This window comes from Thunnus albacares, chromosome 11, assembly GCF_914725855.1.
Source record: "Thunnus albacares chromosome 11, fThuAlb1.1, whole genome shotgun sequence".
Lineage (NCBI taxonomy): Eukaryota > Metazoa > Chordata > Actinopteri > Scombriformes > Scombridae > Thunnus > Thunnus albacares.
In genome coordinates, this window is record NC_058116.1 from 24681543 (window position 1) to 24703746 (window position 22204).

The window sequence follows — 22204 nt, forward strand, 5'->3', positions numbered from 1 at the left end:
GGAATAGAAGTCATTAAAAATATTTGGGAGATCGGCATCATTTATTCCCTCAATTTGAAGAGGTTTCCTGTCACTGTTTCTCTGAGTGATTGAGGACATGGATTTGATTCCCTTCCAAGCTGCCCGTGGATCACTGCTACTGTACTTATATATGTTCCACCTTATCCTGGTACATTATTTTAGCTTTTCTTATCTCATTCCTTACTTCTTTGGTAATTTATTTCTTTTCCTGGCTATTCCTTGTATAAAAAACTTGTTTATGACATTTTTTGGCTCTTTAGTAACACATGGTTTATTATTAGGGAAGACTGCAATATTCTTACAGGAAATGGTGGTGTCCACACAGAAGGATTTATAAGACGAAACAGTTTGTGCCAGTTCAATTAAGTCAGAGCATGAGCTGTTTTCCATGCAGCATTTCACTGTTTTTACTGTTTGCTCTCGTCGCTTACAGATGTGTTTGTAGATCAGCAGAAGAAGTACACTATTGTGGTAGGATGCTCCAAAAGGAGGCAAAGGCAGGGTTCTGAAAGTGCCAGGCACTGAGCCTTAGCATAAGTCAATTGTGGGGTTCTTCTTAGTAGTTGCACAGGTGACATGCTGTTCACATGTTTTCAATGACATGTGTACATGGCAGAGATTAAAATCTCCTTGAATGAATTGTGGAGCATCGGGTGAAAGAGTGTGCAGTCTGTTGAAACTCGCTCAGCAGGTAGAAGGGGTGAAGCGAGATTGGCAGCAGCTCGAGGTGAGGGTTACGTACTTTCTCCTGGACCACGACGTAGAAGCATACTCCGCCTCCGGTGGAAAAACCGCTTATGTGTAGATCCTTGCTGCGATCCACGTGTCCCAGCCACGTCTCAGTAAAAGCCAGCAGTTATGTTTCTCTTAAGTCATGCTTACATCTGGCATAAGCCTCCGGTTCATCCATGTTACTGTGAATGGATTGAACGTTTGAGAGAAGATGATTTGGGAGCGGTGGGAGCCTGTGTCCTGTCACTGAGTCCATATTTCCTCAGTTTGCTTTGAACGCTTCCCCTCATCCCTCTCTTTCCTCCAGTGCATTTGGATGTATAGAAGATTGTCATTTACTGCCAATGTTCAGAGGGCAAGGAGTAACTCTTGGCTGTAGGTAATCCTGTTGACAGCCTCGCCGCTGATGATGGGTATATGTTTGAATCTACAAACAGGTGATCACATTCTGGATATGCTGTGTGCTGTGAAGCTGTAATGGTGGGTGCTAGATGAGTGCAGGAAGGAAAAGGGGCAGACATATAGTATATTCAGGAAATCTGGTCGGGTCAGAGACAGGGCCTGGCCTTTTCTGGCTAATCTTGCCTTTTTCTCTCTCTGTCAGACTGCCCCAGACACCGGCAGCTTTATTCCCTCCTCCACTGGCTTCCTTCCGTTCAATTAGTTGAGGCTGGACAGTTAACCAACGGTTGACCTTACACTCATCCCACGACCTTGTATCAAACAGACCATGCTACATTCATTAGCGTCAGAAAAAGAGCCGGGACTTTTTGGTACAGCCAAGTGGAAGCAATTGATTTGTCACTTTATACTGTAGAGTTTTACTCTGTGTTAGACGACTTATAAAGGCTTATTACAAACCCCTCTTGACCCTCCAATTTCTTTCTGTATCCTTTAAAGTTAATGTGTTACACTCAAAATTAGCCCCATAAATGTGTTGAAAATTACAGATTCTCTCTAAACTGTCACTCTGGCACTTAGCTTTGTAATAGATTGCTGGCTGCACAATTGGGAGCTTGTTCGCGGGTATATAGTCAGGCTAATGAGCTTGTCCCAATAGGCCACACTGTATGTGTTGGCCGACAGATTTGGGAGCTGAGGTTAGCCATCGTCATATGACAGTGGGAGGCGCTGCAACGACAGGGGAAGCAGCCAACTGGCAGCTTTCTTGACCCCACACTTAATGATGCTGCCTCCAGGCTCTGCTAATGAACACTGCTTGTTCCTGGACACGTTCATTCACAAAAAACTGCCTCTGTGTCTTCATGTGTGTTTGTATGGGTACATGTTTGGATCTATATTTCATGGGGCTTTGCCGACAAACAGGTGATCCCATTCTGGATATGCTGTGTGCTGTGGAGCTGTAATGGTGGGTGCTAGAAGAGTGCAGGAAGGAGAAGAGGCGGACATAGAGTATAATCTGGAAATCTTGTCAGGTCAGAGACAGGGCCTGGCCTTTTGTGGCTAATCTTGCCTTTTTCTCTCTTTGTCAGACTAGCCCAGACACAGGCAGCTTTATTCCCTCCTCCACTGGCTTCCTTCCGTTCAATTAGTTGAAGCTGGACAGTTAACCAACGATTGACCTTATGCTCGTCCCACGACCTTGTATCAAACAGACCATGCTACATTCATTAGCCTCAGAAAAAGAGCCGGGACTTTTTGGTACAGTCAAGTGGAAGCGATTGATTTGTCACTGTATACTGTGGAGTTTTACTCCTTGTTAGACTATTCATGAAGGCTTATTACAAACCCCTCTTGGCCCTCCAATTTCTTTCTGTATCCTTGAATGCTAATCAAGGAAGCAGGAAACTTCACCGAGTTTTAATGTATGTATAAAGTACCTTACCCTTACCTCCTGGTCTGGGAGGTTGAGATGACCTATTGTGAATCTATAATGTCTAAGTACTTTTTCAAATGCACTTTCAGTTTTAAGGGGAACATGCTGCTGGACATATGAAACTCAATTATTTAAAAACGAGCTCCTTCTAAGTGGAGGGCACTCTTCCAAAGTCTTTGTTAAGAGGGCTAATGCTATGCATTAGCTGAACTGGGGGGACTTGGAGACTGTAAGAGAAGGAAAGACTCTGAGAGAAGAAGCATAGTGCGTTCAAGTTCAAATTTAGCCTATTGGACAGGGAACAGGTTAACATTTTGGCGTTACTACAATTATTTCCATAATTAATAATATGATATAAAAAACTGAAAATCTGATCTCATGATTACAATGATCTATCATTCTATAATAGAAGCAGAGCTTAAGTGCTTTTTGTACTGAGCCTGTTTGATTCTGAATGTGCTTTGAACATCCCTTAAATGATGACCATTTTGTTAATAATGGGAAGAGTAAACAAATCATGGTGCTGAGAATTTGGATGAAATCTTATGCTATCTTTAGATTACACCCTAACTATGCTAATGCCCATAATATTAGCTACTATGTTGGAATTGCCACCATCATAAACAAATGTTACATTAATATGTGCCTGTTGTTATTCTTTAGAAATATCAACAAGGCATCACAGGAAACATCATTAGCCTACACTGTGAAGATTACAGTGGGCTGCAAAGGTGATAGAAACTGTGGATAATCTGGTGGGTAGCCAGGAGAGGAGAGAAAAGGCACACAAAGATGTTGGAATGGAGAAGGCGGGTCAAGGTTGTGTTTGTGCTTCCTGAGTAATTAAGGAATGGACAGATAAAAGGAGCAGTGGAGAGAGAGAGAGAGATACAAACTGGATAGAAGGAGAAATGGAAGGTTAGAGGTAGGTCAGGGGAAGTGGACAGGCACGAGAAAGAGAAGGAGGGTGACATGGGGAGGGGGTCTTTGCTGGGCACTGGTAGCCATGAGGGTGTCCACCTCAGGACACAGTGACTTTGAAGGGTGTTAATGCCGACTGGGCAAAAGCACACCAGTGTGCACACGTGCGAACACACTCACGGCAGAGGGCCCAGACTGGTTTTACTGCTGATGCTGGCATTTTACTGCAGCCCTTTCTCCCTCCCTCACCTCCAGTCGTCTCCTCCTTTCTCTCCCTTGCTCTAATTCCCCTCCTCTCTCTTGCCCTTGGCATAACTTCCTCTCTCCTTCATTTTTGTGCCCGCCCTGTCTCTACACACACACACACAGTCTCACTTCTCTGGGGTGGCCAAATTTACTCCTGAATCCAGAGCAGCATGCTATATGCTGTACTTTATATTGTATGCTCATAATGTCCTGTTGACATGTGGCCTCCAGTGATACATCTCAGAGAAACATTGCTGCACTGTAGCTTGTAGTGTTTCACTAAGTATGCTTTGCCTGTAAACCGAGTAATTTCCCATAACACAAAGCTGCTCAAGACAAAAAACAACTTTTATGATCTCTCTCTGATCTCACACTTCATGACAGCCATTAAAACTGTACAAAACCCATAACTCTACCCATCAGATGACTTATCAATACCTGATTAAACGTCTGTATAAGTGGTGCTTAATATTTCAACAGAGTGAAGGAGGAAACTGCTTCTCTGATACAAAACATATTGATCAGTTGCTCATCTGTTTTGACAGATGGGAGTCCCGAGCCGCTAGAGTCGTGCTGGGGGAAGCCATGCTGCTCTTGCAAGGCAGAGCGAGGAAGATTTATGGAAATCAATAGAGTAGTTTGCTGAAACTCATCAATGGAGCTTCCCAGAAATAACATATGTGGACAATACATTAGATAGATAGGCTAGATAGACATAAAGAGACAGAATGACAGACAGACAGACAAATATTTATCTACTTTACATATTTTCTACATGACAGCAAATCAATGAAATTTGATTGTAAATCTCTTTACAGCCAAATTATTGTAAAAACTTGTCGGTTTTTAGCTATACAAAGTTTTGAAATGAATCATCAAAATATCCAACCATCTTCTCCAGTGGATAGAAGCATAAGACACCAAAGAGCTTGCTGACATTTTCCCTCTGATAATAACAACTAATGAGGTTTTCTCGTGACATGAGATTGCTGAAATCAGCGGCAACCATTACTAGGTGTTGTGATACCCAGTGTGGTAAACAGGTAACGTGGGTGGACGAGCAGGTGGAACATTTTTCTCATTTACACTCAAGGTATTTAAATACCATTTATAATAATCCAGAAAAACCCCATGGGTTCACCAGTATACTCATTTGAAAAGCCATTATCATCAACATTACTAACACCAAAACAGTGTGAAGTTCACAGCCAAAGGGCCTGAGATAAGATGTATAAACCACTAGGTTTTTTCCAATGTGTTGTCAGATGGAAAGACAGGTATTGAGTGTTGGATGAGAAGTCAACTCTAGTCATCTAATTTAGGTTAGTGAGTGGAAAAGCAGAACGGAAGGGGAACTATCACAGTAAAAAAAACCAATATGTTGAATTGTACTTGAGTGAACCTCAGTTCCACTACCTCATTCACAAAAAGAACATGCGAGTGTTGTACTGTATGTGGACATCCTGGATGTTCAGTGCACAGTGTGGTATGGGAATTTCTGAGTTCGTGCGTATGTGTACTTTTTAAATTTATCGCTGAGTTTTAGACCTTGTGAGTGGGGACATTTTGGCCGGTCCTCACTTTGACCTGAACCTTAAAAGGGCTCTTTGATAGTTAAGACTTGGTTTTAAGGTTAATGTTAAGTTAAGTTTACGGTTTAGGGTAAGGGTTGGTGTTAGGCATTTAGTTGTTAGTGATGGTTAAGGATAGGGGCTAAGAGGGGTGTTATGTCAATGAAAGTCCTCACAAGTATAGGAGGTACAAGTGTGTGCATGTGCTTGTGTGTGTGTGTGTGTGTGTGTGCACACAGTGAAGGAGAAAGAAGGTCAGCATGACAAGTCTGTGTCTGCCATACAGGCCTAACAGACTTCCTGCCACAGCATTCAAAGTGGCTCTCTGTGCTCTCAGAGTCATTATCACAAAGCCTCTCAGACTTGGACAATGGACCCCTGTTGCGATATACTGTATGCCTGAGCTTGCTGGACAGAAAAATAATTCTTAACGTATTCATAATTTACACGCATACATTACTAAAACGGGTCACTACGGGCAAAAACGTCATTCGTGACAGCGCCAGTCGTCAGACCAGCGCACAACTGTGGTGACCACTGTCACTCACTTCCTGTTGAACACAGTTCATCTCTCTGTCTGCCACTCTAATCTGATCTATGTCTGCTCAATGTTGACACAACAGTTCCTGAACAGCCATGCCATATGTGTGCACATCTGCAGTTAATATTCTCCCTCTCCCTCTCCTCACAAAGACCATAGCATTCAAACTCCAATTTTCCTGAAACTTTTTTTTTTTTTTTTTTTACATATAGAGAATGATGTGTATTTACTATACTGCTTGTTGCACCATGTGTCAGTATGAACTGTAAAACTGTGAGTTCTGACTATCTCTCAGCACCACCGGCACCTCAATTACATTTGAGTGTCCCTGAAAGTTGAAAACTTGCTGTCTGAGGTTGTGTCAGAGTAGGGGCTCCCTGGCACAACTTCACCCACTTCCAAGGTGCATGGAGAAAGGGGAAAAAAGTCTAAAGACGTATAAACTCCAGCAACACTTGTAGTATGTAGAGCAACTTTATTGTTAGACCGTATAACAATAAAGTTGTTCTAAATACTACAAGTGTTGCTGGAGTTTTGACCTCTTTTGTCTGAGGTTGTGTGCCAGGATAAATCATTCCTGCCTCCAGCTCACAGCAGGTGGGCAGGAGTGCAGAGTACACAGAGTTTGGCTTCCAGCTGTGAAAGCAGGCAGCGATACTGCCAAAGCAGCTGCTGACGCTAAGTGAATAATCACAGCTTGGCTGTACTTGACATGGAGAGAAGGACAGAGAAATAAAAGCAGGATGGATCCAAAGGGCAGGAACTGTTTTTTTCCATGCTTCCTCCAACACTTTTCGGAGCAGTCGAAAGTTGTTTTGTTGAACACTATGAACTATGACGTCTGTGAATGAGCGGGGCTCAATGTGTTTGTCAATATCTATGTGAATGAGTCTATAACAGAAAAGAGAAAAGCCGACAGCCTTAAAAAATATCTTCCATTATTAAAGGTGAAATGAATTCAAATGAAGCAAAGGGCTGAATAGAAACAAGAGAGTTATTTCAGGCTTGATTCCTCTAATCTTTCCACTTTCACTTCGCTCTAAGTACTTGAAACCAGGAAAGTGCAATTTTAGGGCTATTTAGGACTATTTCTTGGCCGGGACCCGTAACTTCCTGGAGTCTCCGTTGGTTGCCTGGCAACTTGTCCAGGCCAAGAAATAGCCTGGCACATAATCCCCCAGTAAAACTGTAAACAAACCAGATATAACATGTTAACTAGTGAGCTTTAGATGTGCTGTAGGCAGATGTTGTTATTTTTGGACAGAGCCACGTTAGTTGCTACCACCTGTTTCAAGTCTGTATGCTTTGCTCAGCTAGCTGGCTGCTGGATCCAGCTACATATTTACCATAAGGACATGAGAGTGGTATCAATCTTATCATCTAACTCTCATCAAGAAAGCAAATAAGCATATTTCCTGAAATGTGGAACGATTTTAAGGTTTCTAATGTTCTCTTTTAGAGTCATTACAGTCTACATCCATCCACCCTCATTTACATCAGAATGATTCAGAGAGACTTAATCAAAGAAGCTTAGATAGCTTTATAAATATATATATATATACATATACAGTACATATTTCAGGGGCTCCTTTTAATCCTCCAGTGGCTGACTCCTGGTTCATGTGCCTGAAACCCAATAAGCCATTTCAATCGCTAATTCAGAAAAAAAAAAGGAAGATTAGGACTCTCCTCTGGACGGGCGATGGGTGGCTGGCTTTAAGAGGTGGAGAAAGCAACCCCACCCCACCCCACCACCCCCCCACAGCAAAACCCTGACACCACTCTGTACCTGTTTTGCGGAGAGGGAAGTCGTCTTTTGAATCATATGTGCCCAGCATCGGGTGGTGGTACGCTGACATCGCTGTTTGGGGAGGAGAGCTCTGGTCCAAGGAGCTGTGCTGTGTTTTTCTACAAAAAAAAAAAAAGAAAAGGTTAAAAAATACATCAGAAGAACATGCAAGATGTAACCCTGTCTCACTTAAAAATGTGTCATAGCTACATTGGTCCAACGTAAAATTGTAAGATGCCTGGGGTTTTTTTGGCCTATTCTTTCCTATTGGCCTGCGTCCACATCATGTTTCTGTCTGCGAAAAAAAAAAGGCTGACATTCCTTTTATTCTCAGTGGAAAATACAATATTTTAAAATAGTTTCAGCATTAAAATGCATTATGATAACATTTCTAGTGAGAAATGTGCATTTTATTTTTGTAATGTTCATTCAGTGAATGTATATGATATCGTCAGTTGATTTTTTCAGGCTTTCTATTGTTGCTATGGTGGTTATGGCTACGGACGCTGCTAGTTGCCTGTTGTTTGAATCATTGTCATTGTGTTGTGTATTTATGGAAGCTGTTCTCTTATTTGTGTTGTTTTATGTAACTGTTTGATGATCTTTAAATAACGAAACATAGATTTTAGAGCAAACCAGGGATTAATAAACCCACCGCCCAGAAGTATTTTCCTCAATCTCACCATGTTAAGGTTTTCTGTTAATGATATATGAGTTAATGACGTTAAGGACATCAATTTAATTATTTCTCCTTCAATTCTGAAAAATAAAGTTAAATCTGAAATAAACCAACATCTTTATTTTTCTTAACATAGATCATCTAGATGAAGTGTAATTACTAGTTCGACTGTACTAGATATTTGATATATTTAGCAGATATATCATTTATCGACCCTATTTGCAACCCTACTTTGTAAACCGGAAGAACTACAACTGTGGTGCTGATTTAAACCAATCAGCATGGCGTGGCTCTAGGGAATTGTAGTTTGTTTTGTTTTTTTTAAATAGTGTTTTTTCTAGAATTTGAAGTTATAAATACTGAATTGAGAGTACACTGAGGCATTTAATGGGATTGTAAACACATTTGTGTAATCAGATTTTCAATACCTAATTGTTAAGTGGGTGAAAATGAATTTGAACCATGTTTTAGCCATATTTTAAAGCGCCCCAGTTGTTGACTATACTCACATGATAGCTGAGCTTTCTGTAACAGTTTGTCCCATGACTGAAGCCCCTTTTGTTGTCGAATTAAGCCTTCAAACATGCGCTGAGGTCAAGGTTCAAAGGTCAGTATTTAAAAGAAGGAACCATGTAGAATATTCATACTGACATGTTATTCTCCAGGTCGAGACCTTTCCAACAATGTATTTTTAATCTTTAATTTTATCACTTCATGGACAGAAGCCATACCAGGCCTAGTGCCCAGTATATAAAATGAAACTTTTTGTTTGTTTGTTTATTATTTGGAGACCAACAGCAAATAAACAAATGCGCACATTTGGAAAAATCAGTCAGTTTTCTCTGAAGTGTGTTCTTTAAATTGGTAGAGATCTGGCACCAAGCAGAGCATATGAAGGTTGGTATTATGATGTAATGACCCTTCCTTCTTTTAGAGTTTCCTTGACAGAAACTTGACAGTCACGTGATGTAGATGCAGGCCAATAGAAAAGAATAGGCCAAAAAAACATAGGCATCCTACAATTTTAGAGCCATTATTGTGAAACGTTTTGCGCTGTGGACCAATGATGTGAGACTGGGTTGCAATATGACTTTACTAAACCTGCAAGATGAGGTGTGGCTTAATGTATGCTTGCCACGTCTTCTGTACACATGCATGCAAGACATGACTTGCCATACGCACACACGCACACACACATACACACATACACACAAAAGAAAAAGGGTAATGACAAAGAAAGCTTCAATCTTCCTCTCCAAGGTCAAGACTGTAGACAATAATGTGGGTGGACTAGAGAGAGAGACGGAGTAGAGAGAACAGAATGAGACTGAGAGCTGAACTGCTTCTCTTTATCACCCGAAAAGGCTAGTTTCCTGTCTGAAAGGTGGGTGAAGAAAACACTGACGGGAGAAGGAGACAGATGCAAGATGGGGGGGGGAGATGTGAAGCTAAAAGAGGGAACACATGAAAGGATGGAAACGGAAGAACTGCGGATAGAACAAAGACGTAGAACAGACAGACGACTGGAGAAACAGGAGGAAAAGGTTGTAGATAGTTATAGAGGGCCGTCTTCTTCGCTGATGCCAGTCTTTAGATTGTTTTACTATCTCGTTAAAAACGTTGAAGCCTCTTCAAATATTTAAAACGCAGGAGAGGTGCCATTGTCTTTACTCTCTGCCCACTTCAAACATATGCACACATGAATGCACCTCAAAGAGAGCCAGCTGTCAATCACTGACAACAAACATCGACAGAAAAAAAAAAAAGCTTTGTTCTTTCAACATTTACTCTGCAGTTTAACTCACAGGCGACTGGCGAGGACTCTCTGACTGAAGCTCATGTTAATGTTGCGGGGATTCACCACACACACACACAAACGCATATCAGACACCCACACAACAGGGGTTCACAACACCACAGGGTTTAGCACGTTTGCCAAGCCATAATGATGAGTGACTTTTATGTCATTGTGGCTTTTGTGTTTGATATTTTCCCCTCTGTTGCAATTATTTTTAGCTTTGATAACAAAAGGCAACAAATCAAGGCTTATAAAAGATATTTGATCGCTCAGAATTGTAGTGTTTTATCTGTGAGGGATATAATTTTTTTATTTAGAATTCTTCTTTTTCACCTTTTTATATTCTTTTAAACCAGATATGTACAAAATTATGAAGTAATATTCAAAGACTCACTAAATGATGAATAAAAAATAAAATAAAAAAAGATAGGTAACGCTTTAGATTACAGCCTGACTAATAGTGTACCAGTACAGTACGTACCAATACAGGGGAACAAGATGTGAAGTTATGGAATAAAAGGGCAACAATTCGGGAACGAAGAATTTATACTGTAGTTATTTTTTAACTACCGGGTATCTATTCTATTATTACAAGATACATACGACCAGCGTACTCCTGAAGGGTGGGCGAGCAGAAAGCCTTTTCCATTTTTTTTGTAGAAAACACTACGTCGCCCCCTGCTGTCTGATCTGATATGAATGAAGCGTACACTCAGTTCCGAAGTTAACGCACAGATGTACTGTAGTAGTACTGTAGTTATTCTAAGTACCAACAAATTATAAAGGAACAATGTAGTTTGGCTATTTGTTGGTAATAAGGTCATTTTGAAATAAAATCACATTAGATTTATTAAGTGCTGCAGATTTTTGCTCAGTTTTATGGTCATACCGTACCCTGTAATAATAGAATAGGTAACCAGTAGTTAAAAAATAACTACAGTATATGTTCTCTCTAAATTCCTCCCAAATAATCAATTATTGCTCAGAATCTTGTACATACACTGTAATAATTGAATAAAAAAGTAACTAAAATAAAACTACAGTATAAATTCTTTGTAAGTTCATGAATTGTTAGCCTCTTATTCCATAACTTCATACCTTGTTCCCCTGTACCTACATACTGTGTATGTATTGGTACATACTGTACTGGTACACCGTTACCACACAGTAGACAGTACAAAAAATTACACCGTGACTCCGGAGTAATTAGGCTGTATGTTGTGGGCTGTTATCTAAAGCGTTACTTAAAGATATCGTCTTCCACTGCAGCTGTTCATTAAGATTTTGTAGAAGTCTTTGACATGTTGTTGACAATGATTCTAGCTATATTAATTATACACATCATTTATAGGGCAGGATGAGTACAACAGTCTGTTCAACACATACATGCAGTAAAATCACTTGTTAATTGTTCATTTCAGTAATTTAATAATGTAAATTGGAATTTTATACTAAAAATACATTTCAATGACTTTATATTGCATCAGTTAGTCATTGGTGTACAACACACTCCAAACCATGTGTAGTTCTCAGGAGGTCTGTGAGGGCTGTGACACTCACCCATACCAGTAGCGTGGGTCGCTGGGCAGACAGTGGTTTAAGTTTCGCTGAGCCAGGGCTTTCTTCTTGTTCAGGACAAACTCCTGAAGTCGCATCTTTACCTCTGTACTGGCAATTGCACCTGACAGAGACAGAGAGGTACAGAGAGACACGGGGAGAACAGTGACCACAAGGTAAATATATTTTTTTCCACAGAACTCTACTCAATTTTCAAACACAGCCCTGGAGAATTTGTGCTTTAGTGCCGCTTCTTTACCTCCTGTCCAATCTGTGACCCTAACATGAAGAATATAACAACATCCATCCATCTATACTTTGACAGATAGTGGGTTTCTAACTACATGCAGTAGTACACAATCCCGCATTAGAGTTTAAGTAAAATTCCACAGAGATGACACCAGTTCTGAGTCGTGTCTCTCCTCAATTACCACCCTCATTTCACTTCTGCAAACAAATTGTCCAGGGAGGGAAACAGGGATGAAAAAAAAAGTAAGTAGAAGAGAAAATGAAAGGGGCTTTAAAAAAAAAAAAGATGATCTGAGAATAAAGGGGAAAACACAGAGGTGTGTTTTTCTAAAAATGTGATAGTGGGAGACAGAGAAAATAATCAGATAACAGGTGATGTGTCAAGTTTGAGAGAGAACGTGGTTAATACAGTATGTGACAACAGCTAATATATGCTCTCTAAATCATGCTGCATGGTGCTGGAAGTGCTGACATCCCAATATGTCCGCCTTGCCACTGCAGCAAATTGGCTTTTATGAGACTGCCTTCTATGCAATTTACTGCAGTACTTAACAAAGCTTCCTCTGTTTACAACTCAATGCTCTCTCCATAGACGTCAAGCTGCCCAGCTGAGAATGGTAGAGGAAAACTATGACTCTAAATGTATATCCAACATAACTCTATTCAAAGGGATTTTTGCTGAAATATTTGTCCAAAAAAAACCCCAAACAAACAAACAAACAAACAAAATCACAATGAAGCATTTTACAGCCACAAAACAGTTATAAAACATGATCTGTGTGCTGAGGAGGTTATTCAAGAGGATACTGGTTTATTAATGAAATACCTTTATATACTCTAACTATTTTTCATATTAGTATGGCTATAACCAATGTAGCTAAAAGCATAATAGTCAGTTTAAGTAAGTTATCCATATTCATTGCCATATCCAGGATATACTGTATATATAAAAATATATAATATAAGAAGAGAATTTAGAATATTTCTAACATGTACAATAAATCAGCATTTAGAAAAGCAGCAACTTTACCAGGCATTTCAAAGTGCTTAGTGCATCAAGTCTTTAATGTCACTTCTTATTTATATAGTATTCACACAGTTAAAAGAACAGCCACAAACAGAGAAATATACCACAAAAATGTGCAATATGTGTGTATATAACAATCTAATGATAACAATCAGTGCTTCTCAAATCGAGGTGATGAATACTTACAGTATAACTGTGGTTTATTCTAACTTAGATCTTATGTTCATAGCTTTTGCCATCAGTTCTGTCAGTTATGTGAATGTTTACACACCAAGTTAATTGCTGAGATCTGGAAATGTTAAAAAGAAAGTCTGACAAGGGCAAAACAGATTAAGCAGTCCCCCCTGGATAGTCAAAACTGGGACTGTAAAAAGTATTACCCCAAACTGTCAAAGCTTTCAGACTGATTTCCTAATTTAACTTTCCTAATTGAGTTTTCCTGTAAAATTAGGAATTATTACCAACAGTTCTGGTCTGCTTTCAATTTTACCTCCAAATAAAGTTGTTTAGATAATCTGGCTGAAATACAACATGTCTCATCGTCTGACTGCTTGTGTTTCTTGCTCTGTCACATTTTATTGTAGCGATGTCGCCGTGTTCCCGGAGCTCAGCGGTTACTTCGGTGAGTTCAGTGTCATAAAAGATATAATGATGGTCAAAGGGACAAAAATAAGACCTAGGTTGAAAAGAACCAAATTCTCCTTCAATTCTCCTTGTTTACTTGTATTGCTGTCATATTATTTCCCAAAGAAAATTGCACCGGTAAACAAGAACGAATCATAAAAACGAGGGTGTGTGTTGAGCTACTTGAATGTCTTGCTCTCCCAGCCTTTTTCTTAGTGGTCTTATTCTAATATTCCCCCGTGGTAAATGTGTGAGGTCAGGCTGCTCTGACTGCTGGGCCATAAGGACAGGTGCTGTGACAGAAGGGCTACAAGGGCCAAGTCTCTCTGACACCTGCTGTGATAATATGACACAGTGGTTTCAGCACAGTTACAACAGATATTGGCAGCGTTCGGGAGATGGAGAGTGAATATATGCAAAGTTGAACTTGACAGCTTTATTTAGAGTTTGTTTGTTTGGCGCTACTGAACCACAGTCATGCAAGGAATTGATCCCATACTTCATATATTTAAAGTACATGTTTTTGATTCAATGCATAATAATGGCATTGAATTATTGCTCTAATTATAGCTGCACCATATCTCTTTACTTACTCTCTTGTCCCCTCTCCTTGTTTTTGAGCTGCTGCAGTTTGTGTTCCCGCTGCTGCTTCTCCAGCTCCTGCTCATGACGCTGCTGCTCCATCTTCCTCTGATGCTCCAACAGCTCTTGTTGGTGCTTCAACGCCAGCAAATCCTGTTGGTGCTGATGGAGAAAAAGACAATGATTTAAAGAAAGAAAAGGAGACAGAGCAGGGTGGCAAAGTTATTTGAGAGTTGTTTTAAGGACGTGAAATCATCTGGCGTGAGTCTAATAATGAGCGCCATGCTAACCTAGAGACTGAACTGATTGGTTATTTTAAGCCCAGATTGATTCTTCTCATCGGCTGACTTTGTGGTCGTGGCAACGCCAGTGAGGCTTTTTAGCAGAGTGAGTCGCATAAAATTCACACTCAATGTTCACTGGGGCCAAGGTTCCCATGGAGATGACTAAGCAGCAAAATATTGCCACCAGATCAGATTACACCACCGTACTCGCATCACTTAAGTGGACACATGCTTCCTCCTGTCCTTCACCAAGGTGCATTTCTGCTGAGTACAGTCCTACAGTAGCTGTATCACAAGAGAGGAGAGGAGAGGAGAGGAGAGGAGAGGAGAGGAGAGGAGAGGAGAGGAGAGGAGAAGAGAGGAGACCTATCCTGTCCCATCAATTCACCTTGATATGTTCATGCAGCTGGGCTTCATGTTGTCGCGACAGCTGTTCATGCTGCCTCTGGAACTCTGCGATCAGTAGCTGTCTCTGGAGCTGCTGCTTGTGTTTGAGCGACACCAGCTCCTGCTGAAGCTGCTGCTCCTGGTGGCCTGTAGGAGGGTTTGAAAGGTTCATCATTCAGAACGGCTGAAGCGAGGGTGTAGGAAACAGCCGCGTAACATGACTTTCAACCGTAGGAAACGACGACTTACTAATGATCGGCCCATGGCTCGGCTCGGTAGACGTGGGACAAGCCGTGGAGGTGGGCGGTGTAGGGTGGGGTTGGGGAAGCAGGCTGAAGGGGGTCTGCTGCTGGTGGTGGTGGTGGTGGTGGGGGTGGTCGACTACGCGCAGGTCCATGGGGAGGATGGCTGTGGTGGTGGGGGGCACCTGTGTGGGCAGCGCTGCCGTGCTCACGTCAACTGGAGAAGAAGAAGGGAGAGGGAGAGGACAGAGAGAGAAAAGATGGATGTTAAGGACAACTATAAAGAAATTACAAATCTAAAAAGTTGTGCAATGTTACGCTATTATTATATACAGTAAAAAAAGGAAAATTTAAAAAAAAACTATGTGCAGCGTGTCTGTTTTTCACAGCGACACTTCATACGTGACTATGTGCATGTCAGTGATCTTACCAACAGTTACTGAGGGTTGCTGAGTTCAACTTGGCAGGAAAAAACTGAATTCTTACTACAGTGTTGAGTTGGAGATCCTTAACACGGCTATATGCCCAGAGTCTCCAAGGGAGAGTTATTAAAAGGGGAAAAAAAACTTGAGGGTACACAGAAAAATCACGCAACTTTGTGCTCTGTTTATAGTAAAAATTATATTATATATTCAAAGCCCAACAATGTTAACATCCTTTAATAGCGAGAAAAAAACAGAATCTCCTCTCTAATCCAAATTAGACACACGCACACTTGTTACATCAGCTATCTGGACGCAGCGGCACTCGGCATTATACTTTATACTGGTTGTGGTTACTTGTGATGTTGGCAGACTAGTGGCTAAAGCCTGTTTTAGAGTTGTACATATTGGGTAAGAGCATTAGCGAAACACCAAAAACATAACATGTGTCTTGTCAAGACGGCGAGAGAGATCATCGGCGCTACAGTCTGTCTGCTGATGGGAGAGAGAGCTAACCTCATATACTGACTGCCTGTATAGCGTTAACACAAATGTAAACACAAATCATTATCAAGGAAACCCCACCCACTTTCACACATTTACTCATTTACACACACAGACTGAAAAGCACACACATGCACACACACACACACACACACACACACACACACACACACAAGTAGAATGATGAAACATGGCAGCAGAGAGCAAAAACAATCCCCCTGCAACATGAGTTTTGCAGCAGGGATTTGCTGACACGCATACAGACTTACTTACTTGTGTGTGCGTGTGTGTGTGTGTGTGTGTGTGTGTGTTTCCATTCCAGTTTGACTGTGTTCATGCAAGCAGAAAAACTACATTTTTGCAGTGCAGGACTGGCGGTGTATATACAATAAGCTGTCGGTTGTTTGTTTGTGCTCTTCCACAGAGAAGTTATGTCTGATGTTCATAGAGATGGATTCCTGGTGCCATCGTTATGTGCCAAAAATCGACACGCTCTGTATCTGTCACCATCTACATAGACGCTGCGAGTGCACTCACAAGCCCTGCTCGTTCACTCTGTTCGACTCGCCATATGCCTAAACTGTAAAACCTATGCGCCTGATACAAAAAACAAACCAACTGTTTGTGTTGCAATCCTTATATTTCTGTTAATCTGCGACATTTATTCTGCTTTATCTGAATAATCCAGCGAAGCGGTGCGTGCCTGCAGCGCTGTTGAAACATTGATACTAAGAGCAAACATGGAGAAAAATAATATCCCCACATCAACATGGTCGACATGCAGAGTATTAGTGCAATCAGATTATTTCTCCAGAACAAACAAACAATACTGCAGCTTACGCACAAACCGTAGTGTAACTTGACTACACAAGGGTAGCGAATACAAAAAAAAAAAAAAAAAAAAAAAATGCAAACAAAATCTTTGCCAACTTTAAAGCCTTGAGGTGTAACTGGAATATGGTGTGCTGTGATCTAACACTGCCAGCACGCAAGTGTATTTATTCAAGTAACTGTAGGCTTTTTTTTAAAAATCTAAAACAGATTGACTGTGCTGTTGATCTCAGCTTTACAGTGCATGTGAAATAAAGTGCATATAAGTTTAATGTAGGCAGTGACAGTCAAAGGTTTGGACACACTTTCTCACTCTAGTGAATGGGGAAGGTGTGTCCAAACTTTTGACTGGTTCTGCAAATACAAACCAGTTACTGTAAGAAGAATCTAATACACATTTTCAAGGGATGAGTCAGCCCGAGTCTTTAGGGTTCTGCATGGCAGTATCTTCAAATCCGTGCAACCCACATAAATTCTGGATTGGTGCTTGTTATCTGAACTGGAGATCGAAACCTCCTGTGTATCGCTCGGTTTCTCCTGATCGATATCTGCTCCGTAGAGAACCACCTCACACACCGTGCCAAGCCCTCTGCCAGTCATCGATACCCTGGAACCAGTGGAGAGCATCTCCGACCTATCATGGATGTCCTGGCATCCCCGGTGACCAATGAGGTGGTGATGGAGTTGCAGTTACTTGCTGAGATAGCCAATGACATCTTTGGTACTGGGCAGGTTTTCAGTGCGGGAGGAAACTTGACACTACCCAACGGGACAGCGGGGAGAGAAGAAAGGGTGTGGCCGGGCCAGACATGCTGGTGCTTCGGTGGTGTGTGTGTAATTGTGTTACTATACTTGTGAGGGCGTGTTGGAGTTCTGGTCATCGGGATTAATTATTTACTGTTTCACTTTGAAAAGATGAAGGAGCTAGTTTTAATTAAGCGAGGGTGGGGACTGATTGATAAAGTTTGCATGCTGTGTTCTTAATCCTGCTATACACAGCTGTCAGTGTTCATAAAATATACTATCAGATGCTTTTGTAAACATTTATATGGATAAAAATCCATCTTTAATCATTACTAAGGGTGATGAGGGTTATGAGGAAGGGGGCAAGCTGTGTGTACTAGTGTGTGTTAAATGATTCCTGGACCTCTGACCTATAAACTTGTATGTTTGTCACTTCTACAGTGACAAGCCAATAGAAAAAGAGCCACATTAGAAGATGCCAGTGTTTGTCATTCTTGCTCTGAACAGTCTGTGCCAATCATCCGTGTTATCCAAACAAAGCCTTTCCCAGTGAACCATGGTAAACTTTCAGCCCACCACCTCTCATATTCGCCGTACACGCATGAATTTACATACACATGCCCGTTAACTGTTGCATGTACACACATATTTAATAATCAGTAAACATCCGAGGTCAAACAAACAAAACCTTTTGTTGTGGCATCAAGCAGGTCAGTGCACTTCAAACAGAGTGCAACTCCGCACATAGGGCCCTTCCAGAGGGACCCAAGCGGCAGCTATTCTAGTCCCGCAGTGCCAAACATGCATGGAGCGTCACCTCAATTAACGCCTTTTCAGCTGCATATTTTCCCATACGGACTTACGTCGGCAAGCTTCGGACGCAAAGCCCCTGCCATCCCCATTTCCTCTAAATGGGGCTCTGGCTGGCCCTCGCTGGCACTCGCTGTCAGCCCCAGACTATTTCTATACAGTTCCCTTACTCAGTACGCATGCCACAAGGGCTTTACAAAGGCTGTTTGTTTTCATAGAGCCTAACAAAGGGCTCCCGCCCCCAAAACTACAAAAAAAAAAAAAAAAGAATAAAAATACTCACTCTGCTTCTACACTTCCACATGCAACAACAAAATCCTACTGAGAACATGGATGAAATGTGCATAAAGTCACCTATAACATCTAATGAATTCTAGACAGTATAAATTATAACAACACTGACAAATACTATTTTCACAGTACAGATTCATAAAAATATTTCAAATACAAACATTTACACAGACTGTGGTACACAGTATGGTGATAAAAAAAAAAAAATAAAAAAAAGATATGAGTAAGTGAGTGCCTCTGCCAACTAAAGCCACCAAAACGACTGTGCAATTGTGTCAGTGATAAGACGTGGTCTAAGTATATGGAAATGCAGGCATAATCTCATGCACCGCTGTACAAACGGTTCTGACTGGAGCCTTGAATTTAATTCAACAGGCACAAAACAAAAAAAAGACTGCACATACACAAAAACTGTGTTTTTTAAGTACTTGTAATGCGCCACATGCAGTATAATGTACATATGTTATTTTTATTTTATCTTATGAAAATATAGATGTAAGCTCTGTATGTGTATGAAGGGAACAACAACCAAGCTTCTCCTTACAGACCAGTTAAGTACATTTTAATCTTGAATAGTTATATGTACGATATGTGATATTCCTTTGAATGGCTGCTTATTTTACACACAAGTGATCAATGTCCGGCTGCAAGGCTGAAGCACAGCTGAAAAAAAAAAAAGCCTAACTACAGCCACTTATCCTTAAGCTGAGGGGCTAAGTAGAGGCAGCACAGAGAGACAGATGTGGAGGGAAAGAGGTAGGTGGTGTAATCACTGTTCAGATGAGCTACTCAGAGGCTAACCACACATCAACATTGCATAGTGCAATAGATGCCTTCCGATTGTGATGTTAGCTAGACAAAGCTAGGTATTTAGGTACCGAAACCTTTTGATAACCTTGATGAAACTTGTTTCAGTGTTTCTGTCTTAATGTGACATTATGCAACAAAAAAGGGAAGCTTTGGGATCAAGGTTTGGGATCAAGGATCGGCGTTTTAGTAGTGTAGAGTTGTTTAGGACTCTGCAAAAATGGTGCATGATATGGGATATGTGAGATCCCAAATTGTTAGTTAGACAGATCTGCTCTGGATAATTTCAAGGGGACGTATCATGTACATTTCCAAGTCTATATTTTTATTCTGTGGCTCTACTGGAATAACTTTGCATGCTTCACACTTCAAAAAACTCTTTATTTATTCTCTACTGGCCCTTTACACAGTTCCTCGGTGCAGCCTCTGTCAGAAACAGACCGTTTTAGCTCCTGTCTCTTTAAGGCCCCCCCTACCAACGAGCCCACTCTGTTCTGATTGGTTAGCTTCTGAGAGCTTCGGCCACTCAAGAGGCAACGTCAACAAACCATACAACAAACTATAGTAGAGGAATTTCACTACTTTTCTCTCATCCTTTCTCTGAAATGTTAACTTCTCAGATACATCAGTACATGTTTGAGCCTGATCTGAACTATGAGAAGAAACAATGCGAACAACACATGGAAAAATCTTAGCAACAACGTTAGCAACCAAGGCTACAGAACAGACAGCTGTTTATGGGCATGAGCTGACATCAGCTCGTCGGCAAAGTAGAAAAAAACGTTGCAAACAATGCATTTAGAGCAGGTTAAAGCCCAGCTTTTGACTGGCAGGGAGCATTTCTACTTACTTTAACCTCAAGTTTTGAGACTTTTTATTAGTCACATTTTTGATATTATTATTATTATAGTTGTTATTGTTATTATTGTTGTTGCTGTGCATCCCTGTGTCTCTCTCAAACAAGCCGGTCAAGGCAGATGGCCGCCCCCCTAGAACCAGGTTCGGTTTGATGTTTCTTCCCATTACAGGAGAGTTTTTCCTTGCCGCCGTCACCAAGTGCTTACTCATGGGGGAATATTGGGTCTCTGTAAATTAAAGAGTATGATCTTGACCTGCTCTTTATGAAAAGTATCATGAGATATCTAATGTTGTGATTTGGCGTTACATAAATAAAATTGACTTGACACCAGAAACACACCTGTGTCAAGTCCGACCGACAGATTCATGGTCAAGCTAACATGGCTGTTCAGGATCGCAGTGCTGTTCAAGTTGTACCATAACAACTCTCTGAATAACAATCCCCACAAGCATGTTTACAGTAAACAAAGCTTTGTGGACGGCAGCAGACAAACAGGGCGACATACAGAGCCCAGCAGGGTGCAGGCACCTGTGAAGTAATTAGCCCAGCTTACAAGGATGTCACTCTGTGAATGTGGCATGAGGTTATGGTGCTGAGCCAACGGGAGAGGAGAGAGATAGTTGCACAAGCAGACTGACCCTGACAGCGACGGACATGATAACACAAACATTCCTGCTGCAGGAACGGCCAAGCAGCTCACAATACAGGCTGACATTTACGTGACAGAAGTGCCATTTATCTGCCAGGCTTATGCAATGATTTTGATCCAAATGAATACAACAGACTATCTAGAAAAGACAAACTACACAAAATAAAATCATCATATGAAAAACTTTGCAAGTCAAAATAAATAAGAACCGTGTTTTTCTGACTGAAAACTTGGTAATTTAGAAATGTATACAGTAGGCTCTAAATGTGTTTAAGCTCCTGGACCTTTAACAGCTACAGCACCATTAAAGCTACGAAGGGCGGAAGTGAGATAATCTCTCTTGATTGACGGGAAATTGTGTTTACTTTGTGAAAATCCCATGGAATTGCGAGGTTTCCCTACTACAGGCGTGATGATGTGAAATCTGGCTGAAGCTCACTGAAAAACCATCAACAAAAAGCGGCTGGTGAAATGTCAGCCTGTTCCTCTACTTTCTCTCTTTCATCTATTCATCCATCACTCGTCGTGTCCCTCTGTGACACTGCCCTTCCCCTCCCTCTCCTCATCCCCCCTCTCTCCCGTGATCAGGGTAAGATCATGGACCACACTTACGGTTATTTATAGACCAGGATTCCCGAGGGAGCTCCTCGCCCCAGTGGGCATCCATGCACTCAGACAAAAAAAAAAAAAAACCCCATGCATGTTTATTCACAGTTTACCAGGAAATGAGTGTGCGCACTCATTTACAATTCAAAGATAGTGAGGAAATTTCAGCATAATGTGTGTGATAAAAAAAAAACCACACAAAGACACAGAAAGCAGTGACTGTAAGGCTTACGGATTAAGAATTAATAGTCATCCCTGACATAATGTTTCCCAGTCAAGTCTTACAGACACAGGTGCCAGCAAGGGGAGGGAGGCGAACGCCATGGTGACTGGTGGGATTGTGGCCAGCGGTTGGTTGGACAGAGAAGGAGGGGAGGGGCTAGACAAAGAAAAAGGACCAATGATGGTAGCCAAGTGATTCAACGCATGGCCTGCATGTGCACTCAGCTCAATGCTTTACTGTCTGGGGTATACGTTGATATATGTCACATTGTATGTTCCCTGGAATGTGGTTGTTTGTTGTACTGTATGTCAACACCTTCTTGTTTACTTCATTTGCCTTTTCTCTTTCTCTGAGTGCAGCTAGTCAATAGC

At 41.2% G+C, this 22204-nt stretch overlaps 1 protein-coding gene across 2 annotated transcripts in view; it reads right to left on the reverse strand.

Moving 5' to 3' along the window:
* The window catches only part of hdac4 (histone deacetylase 4), a 144732-nt gene that overhangs the window by 48689 nt on the left and 73839 nt on the right, over window positions 1–22204 (reverse strand). For both annotated transcript variants that reach the window (XM_044366013.1, XM_044366014.1), the window contains 5 exons: window positions 15095–15304; window positions 14847–14992; window positions 14186–14336; window positions 11696–11816; window positions 7659–7777 (listed from right to left, as the gene is read on the reverse strand). In XM_044366013.1, the coding sequence (XP_044221948.1) occupies window positions 7659–7777; window positions 11696–11816; window positions 14186–14336; window positions 14847–14992; window positions 15095–15304 (747 nt within the window). The remainder of the gene's footprint in view (window positions 1–7658; window positions 7778–11695; window positions 11817–14185; window positions 14337–14846; window positions 14993–15094; window positions 15305–22204) is intronic.